Genomic DNA, 7,799 nt, shown 5'->3' on the forward strand with positions numbered 1-7,799 from the left:
TCCTCAGAAGGTCGGGGTGTTTGTGGATTATGAGGAGGGTCTGGTCTCCTTTTATGATGTAGATGCTGCAGCTCTGATCTTCTCCTTTACTGGCTGCTGCTTCAAGGAGAAACTCTACCCATTCTTTGGTCCATGYYYTAATGATGGAGGTAAAAACTCTGCTCCTCTGATCATCTGTCCTGTTAACCAGGATGATTGTTGCTCTGATGAAGATGAATCTGAATAACTACGCGGATGATACACAGCTCTACATCACGATGTCACCAGGTGACCTTTGACCCCAGATCAATGTGTGGATGAGCCAAAACTTTCTCCAGCTGAACAGAAACAAAACTGAAGTTATTATCTTTGGACCTAAAGAGGAGCGAACCAGAATCAATGCACAGCTTCAGTTATTACAACTAAAAACCAGTGATCAGCCCGAAACCTGGGAGTAGTGATGACCTCTGACCTGAACCTTCAGAGCCACATTAAGACAGTCACAAAGTCGGCCTTCTATCACCTGAAGAACATCTCCAGGATTAGAGGGCTGATGACTAAGCGAGATCTAGAGAAACTCATCCTGCGTTTATCTTTAGCCGCATTGATGCAACAGCGTCTCACAGGTCTGACTAATAAACCAATCAAACAGCTGCAGCTGATCCAGAAGCTGCTGCTGCTGTTCTGACTAAAACCAGGAAGATAGAGACATAACACCAGGTTTAAAGTCCCTACACTGGCTCCCTGTAGCTCAGAGAATAGACTTTAAAATACTGATGTTAGTTTATAAATCACTGAACGGTTTAGCACCACAGTACATTAAAGATCTGTTATTACTGTATCAACCGTCTAGACCCCTCAGATCTTCTGGTTCTGGATCTGCTCTGCATTCCCAGAACCAGAACCAGACGAGGAGAAGCAGCATTCAGTTTCTATGCACCACAGATTTGGAAGAAACTTCCAGAAAACTGTATAACAGCTGAAACCCAGAGTTCCTTCAAATTTAGACTAAAAACTCACCTGGTTAGAGTTTATCTGAAATGTGATCAATTAATAATTTAATGACACTCTTCACTTAATGTAATGTTTTGATTGTTGATTCAATGTTGCATGACTTTGTGTTTTTATCATGTAAAGCACTTTGAAATGCCTTGATGCCGAAATGTGCTGTACAAATAAAAATTGATCGATTTATCGATCAATTGATTGACTTGCAGATCCATGTTTTCGTGTTGTAGTTTTTCACCAGCAGTTCAAAGTTGAAATTTGTGTTGTTTTACATCGAAGACTTAGAAACTAGGATAGAAAATGTGACACCTCTCCAGGATGAACATTTAAGATGATAAAAAGTCTATTTTTTTTAAACATGGTTACTGTCTTGCTTTTAAAAAATGTTGAAACTACACAACATGTCCTTATATAGTCTGTTCAGATCCTTTGGACTCTTTAGCTTGTGAAAACACAAAAAAAGTTCATAAACTGGAGACCCACCAGAATAGATGATAACTCAACATTTTGTCCTTTTTATTATGGAAACCAGATATTAGCCTTTATGCCTAACTTAGTAAACTTTGCTTCTCTACCCCTTCAACACCTCTCAGTCCTGAGCTGCATCACTATCACATGAAAAAAGTAAATACCACAAAAGTATTCCCAGCTGGGAGTATTTTTTCCATGGTAAAAAGCTTAGGCTGGATCCAAACGACCGCTCCTAGAACTACAGGAGGGATCAAACTTCGCTCATTCATTTTTAGCTACAGAAAAAGCAGCAGGCCACCAAATAAACAAAAGTAAACTGACCAATAAGATTTATGCACTCACACATAAATACAACTCACACATACAAGATGTTTGACACAAAAAATATTTTTTCTCTACAGCTTTGTTAATAGTAAAGAGGATTAAATAATAAAAATCCACAAACTATTTTCTTTTCCTACTAAAAGTAAAACGTCATGATGCTCTCAGTGCATAAAGCTGCAGCTGCATCTGCACATAATCCTGAACTTTAACTCCAGAAAAAACTACTACTTTTATACATAAGGAAATAGATTTTAAACATTTTTCAAATTTATTATTTAAATTCTACATATAAACAAATATTACTGCACTGCAGGCGACCAGGTGTCACTATGACTCCTGCCTTACACCTGCAGATGATCATATCTTACCTGCAGCACCTGGCTCATGGTCAGACGTCGCAGGCAGGCCAGGTCTGTGCAGCCCGTCTTCTTTAGGAACACCAGGTTGTCCGATTCGGCTTTTTCCAGCGCCGCGTTCAGTACGTACGAGCCGCTCATATCCACGGCGGCGTGAAACAGACCTTTGGCCAGCGGTGACGTCATCAAGGTCCACACCGAAGTCCCGCCTCCATCAGTCAGAGGAAACACACAAGAGGCTGCAGTTCATCTTCATGAAATACATTTCCGCTCCACCTGCACTCTGAAAATTAGACTTTGAATAGATGATAATTCAACATTTTGTCCCTTTTATTATGGAAACCAGATATTAGCCTTTATGCCTAACTTAGTAAACTTTGCTTCTATACCCCTTCAACAACTCTCAGTCCTGAGCTGCATCACCATTACATGAAAAAAGTAAATACCACGATGATGTTTTAAAGACATTTTCCCAATATTTTTTCCGGCTGCTGCTTTAAGCTGTCAGTCATGATTCCACATCTCCTGTCATCTGAGGCCAGTTTAATTGTTTTTTCAGTTCGAAAAGAAATTTTTAAACTAAAAAAAAGTTATTTAAAAAAAAAAAACTAAAAAAACTTGCAAATATTTTTTTTTGTTTTAAAAAAACTTTTTTGAGTAGAATTTATGGCCCTAATTTAGTCCCATAATTTCTTTTAACAAACCTAATGATCACAATTTAGCTCCATATATTTTTAAAACTTTATGCAATTTAACTGTGTAATTTTTCTAAGTAAACTTTATGACCCCAATTTAGCTTCATATTATTTTTGATTAAAACTGTATGGGTTCAATTTAACTCTCTGATTTAAAAATGGCCCCAATGCAGCTCCATAATTCCTTTAAACAAACTTAATTGGTCCAATGTTTGCCCATGTTCTTCAAATAAACTACAGTCTGATTTAGTGCCACATATATATATTTTTAACAATCTTTATGGCCCAACTTGGCCCTATAATGTTTTTGAAGAAACATAATGGTTCCAATTTAACTCCATATTATCTTTATTTAAAACTTTATGGATGCAGTTTAGCACTCCAATTAAAATAGGTCCCCAATTGAGCTCCATATTTTTTTAAAACAAACTTCATGTCTCAAATTCACCTCCATCATTTTTCAATCAACTAAGTTTTTGGCCCCATTTTAGCTCCATAAAATACACACCAGCATGTCGGGGCTGTAAAGTTCATGACTGGAAATAAAGTGTGTTTTTGTGACAACTGAAATAAAAAAATCGAGTTATCTTTTTTCTTTACGTCTGTTCTGCTTCATCTCCTGAGTTTAGGGCCTTTGACTGAATAAATGGGTCAAAGGTCATGATTTAGGAGCCATGTTGTCCAACACCTTCAGGATCTCACAGCCTGACCCGGTGGCCCGTCCTGCTTCCATACCTGAGCTGTGCCCAAATATCGTGACTCGTCCAGGATCTCCTCCAAACCCACGGATGTTCCTCTGGACCCACTTCAGCGCCGCGATCTGGTCCAGGAAACCGTAGTTCCCTGTGGAGGATTGGAAAGGCATCGATTACTCTGAGGGACCCGATTTCTCTCCACTGGCCCATTTTCAGCGTCAGAAACGAAACCAGATCAGCGGATGAGCTAAATTCACCGCTGTGCAGCCGAGGGAGAGCAGAACTGGGCCGGGAATCAGGAGGAACCAGAATTAGAAACGAGCTGATGGAGGAGGAAAACAGCTCCCGTGGTTCGCCTCCTTCTCTTCCTCCTCCTCCTCATCATCATCATCGTTACAGCGTCATTTATCGGGTCACTTCACATCAAGGTCAGCGCTGTTCTGGGTTATGTAACAGAAGTTTCCCGGCAACATTAACCCGGAAACGAGCTCCATTTATCCACATCGCATTAACCTTCATTAGGTATTCAAATGTTAATGGAGGCGTGTTTCCAGGCTGCACAATGTAAACAACATAAATATTAAAAGAGGAAAGTGATAAAAAGGCCATTAGAAGCTCCTTAATACAGCAGAGTGCTGCAGTGGAAACCAGGCAGTGAACCGTTGCTTCCTCAACTTCACTGAGCTTGTAAAGAAAAAATCATTTATTTTTGTTCTGGTGCCTTTATTTGCCCAGAAATGATGCTGGGATTCCAGCTCTGACTGCACAGTGAACCAGGAAACATGATTTAGTTACGCCAAGCATCCCGATGCTTCTCCATCTCAATGGAGGAACAAAACATGAAACAAGACGTCATATTCAACTCCAAAGGCCAGGTTTCAGTCGCTGTCAGAGGTGGATTCACTATCGCTAATTATACCGCTAATTATTCGTTATCACTTAAACTGTTTGGAGCAACAGATCTTTAGAAATTTATCAGGTTGGCAAAGGAACAGGGAATAAAGTCTGGAAATGGAAACAATTGTTTATATATGAAAATCTGACCAAGCATTAGCTTCGGCTACATTTTTATGTTGGCGTAGCGTTTTAACGTTAGCGGAAGTAACCTTTAACCTTAGTGAATCCAACTTTTTAGCCGGTGGTACAGATTTTAGACCGATTCTGATTTCTCATTAAGTTTCTCAGAAAACTTTACAAACCTCTGGATCAAACTGCAGGATTTAGGAAGAAAAAACTAATAGCAATAAAAAACTATTTTCCTTCCCTTTCTTCTCTGTACTGTAAATACTTACAATACTAATTTATTTTAGGAGCACAGAGGTGAGAGAGAAGTCCCCGTTCTCAAAACAATCACCGTCGACATGTTAAACCATCAGCAGTTTTTACTGGAGTTGAGGATCGGCTGACCGACCTGACGTGTTTTTTGGAGAACCTTCTCTCAACACCTCCAGAGCCAGGAAGCCGAAAGCGTTGAGCCTGTAGTTGAAGCTGACGTAAACCAGCTGAGTTTCGGCGGCCAGCTTCTCCGTGGGCGAGTATCCGGGCTCGCCGCCGCTGAGCGTCTGCAGGGATCCTCCGTGGATCCAGACCATGACGGGCAGCGCGGCGTCCGGCCGCAGCGTGGGCGTCCACACATTGACGAACAGGCAGTCCTCCTGGCCGATCGTCTTCCCCGCGCTCGACATCGGCTGCTTCTGAGAGCAAACGCTGCGGAAGCGCGTGGCGTCCGTCACGCCCGGCTTACACGGCGGGTCGGACGGAGGAGCCCAGCGCCGCTCGCCGACCGGCGGAGCGGCGAAGGGAATGCCCTTAAAGGAGTAGGCGCCATTTTCCTGAAAAACACAAATGGAAATACCTAGAAATTTACCGCCGCTTTAATACCGTACTGCTGCTAACTTCATTTATGGAGCTCTTTAAATGACCCAGCAGACAGGAGAGGTTCTGAATTTTCATTTTTCATTTCCAGATTTCATGTCTTTGCTTCTCTGATCTGAGAAGACTCTGAGCAAAGGTTGATCTTCTGTTGATCTAAAGCTGCCAATAAAGACAGTTTGTTTATGTTTTTACTTTTCTGGCAAAAAACTAAAGATACAGGAAAAAAAGGACAAAAAATGAATTCCAAAGGTAATCACAATTTCTAGTCCTGAAAATTCTGAATTGTTTCAAAATTCTCAAAAATCAAAATTAGTCTGTGTAATTTTTTGTAAAATTATACTTTGAATAACCCTTTCATATTTCTTTTTATAAAAAAAAAGAAGCCATTCAGCTAAGCTAATCAATGACAGAGTATTTCTATCTACTGTACTCAGAAAAAAAAAGGAGTACATTTAACATTTCTGAAATTTTAAGATTAATCTCAGAAACTTTCTAGAAAAAAAACTTGGATATTTCAGAGTCGGAAAAGGCGAAAATGTTCAACTTAGACGAGAAACGTGTCATAATTCTGCCTCAGAAGAAGCCAGATGTGGTAAATCTGGACAACGGCTGAAGCAAGTTTCCTTCATTTCTGAAACAGACCTGGTTGTCTAATGGTTGCCATGGCGACACCAAATTAACCAACAAACGGCGTTAGAGACGTTGTCAACCTCCCAGGCGAAGGACGAGTTCAGACCAGGAGCTGCTTTCCAGAAGTCGTTTCTCACATCCATCTAACCTGAATGATGTTTGGTTGTCTTTCCCATTTTGAACAGCCTAATATTTATACAACATGGAAACAGGAAGTGACATCTGGTATTTCCTGTCAGTACATTCACTACAGATTCATTAAATTTCATTTATAAAATGGGAACAAATTAAAACAATCATTTTGAAGACATATTTTGTTGTATATTTAGAAGTGAATACTATCAGTATCACCTTTAGTATCTTCTGCTATTTTCAGCTCTAAAGTCTGAAAAAGGGAAATGAAACATAGACTGGAGATAAAAATAAGAAATTTAAATATTTGCCCTGAGAGCAGCAGCAAACATTTCCTGTTTTTATTCGTTTAGATCATATTTTCTTTCCGCAGATCTTCATGTTTATATTTTATTATAAATTACATTTTACTTCCTGACCTTTCAGCCTGCTGAGTCTGAACTCACGTGTTTTCCTCTGAACTCGCCGCAGTCCGTCGACACCTGGGCGCGTCCCGGCGGCAGCGTCTGCGCCACGTAGCCCAGGTAGGCGGCGAGCGCCAGCAGGGCGACCACGCCGACGCAGATCAGGAAGATGCAGCGTTTGGACAGAACCAGGAAGGGGCTGATGTAGTGCCGGCGCCGGACGTACTGCACCTCGTCCTCCTCATCCTCCTGCACCAGGTAGCGGTACTCGTTCCTCTGCGGGACCTCGAATGCATCGTCCTCATCCATCTTCGCTCTGGAGGAGAAAAGAACAAAAACAAGACGGCTGTGATTGAGGTTTCCATCAACAGAACCTGGAAAAGATTCAGGATTTATCAAGAGAGTTAGTTTTCCAAATAAGATAACAGTGAGTAATGACCAGAGAGCTGAACACAAAATAAGAGTAAAAAATGTACATAAAAACACAATAAAATACTAAAAATAAAACCTAACTATCAGTAAAGACAGTACAGAGGAGAACTAGGCCACCGAACAAAATAATAATGTCTCTGATGTTTTCTTCTCATAATTCTGACTTTAATCTTCTGAGATCAACAGTCAAAATCCTGTAAAAAACTAAAATCTAAATTCTGATATTAAAGTCAGGATTCTGGCCACCAACTTAAAGAAATTTAATTTAAATCATTAAACTGGATAGAGTGGCTACATTTAATCAGATTTTCAAATTCACTGATATTTATTGATGCTCTTATGCAACAAACAGTGGAAAATAACAGAAATAACACTTCTGATAATACTATCAGTTTTTATTTATTTACTACTAAAATTCATCATATGATATAATTGATAAACTATGTGATACATGCCCACCCCTAACACCATCATGCAGCACAAATACACCTCAGTATAAAACTAAATATTTATGACTTTATTCCTTTATGTTGTTTCTGTAGATCAGAACCAAAACGTCTACGATTCGTTTAAATACGTAGGAAAAACCAGTGATATGACCAGGACTGTCACAGGAACAAACGATAAACTGCCCAGGAAATAATTATGACAACATTTTTAGGTTTACAACCATTTTGAAGCAATAAAAGGAACAATAAACCATAATAATCACATCTGAACTAGAAGATATTTTAAATATCCAAAATAAAACCCAACCGCCCGGCCCTCGCCCAGGTGCAGCCCGGCCCTCGCCCGGGC

At 40.1% G+C, this 7,799-nt stretch overlaps 1 protein-coding gene across 2 annotated transcripts in view; it reads right to left on the bottom strand.

The window, feature by feature from the left end:
* Positions 1-7,799, bottom strand: part of LOC103462994 (para-nitrobenzyl esterase) — a 36,384-nt gene that overhangs the window by 27,214 nt on the left and 1,371 nt on the right. For both annotated transcript variants that reach the window (XM_008406087.1, XM_008406086.1), the window contains exons 2-5: positions 6,612-6,885; positions 4,940-5,360; positions 3,569-3,676; positions 2,151-2,347 (exon numbers count right to left, since the gene is read on the bottom strand). In XM_008406087.1, the coding sequence (XP_008404309.1) occupies positions 2,151-2,347; positions 3,569-3,676; positions 4,940-5,360; positions 6,612-6,878 (993 nt within the window). In that variant the 5' untranslated portion in view covers positions 6,879-6,885. The remainder of the gene's footprint in view (positions 1-2,150; positions 2,348-3,568; positions 3,677-4,939; positions 5,361-6,611; positions 6,886-7,799) is intronic.

This window comes from Poecilia reticulata, linkage group LG3, assembly GCF_000633615.1.
Source record: "Poecilia reticulata strain Guanapo linkage group LG3, Guppy_female_1.0+MT, whole genome shotgun sequence".
Classification (NCBI taxonomy): domain Eukaryota; kingdom Metazoa; phylum Chordata; class Actinopteri; order Cyprinodontiformes; family Poeciliidae; genus Poecilia; species Poecilia reticulata.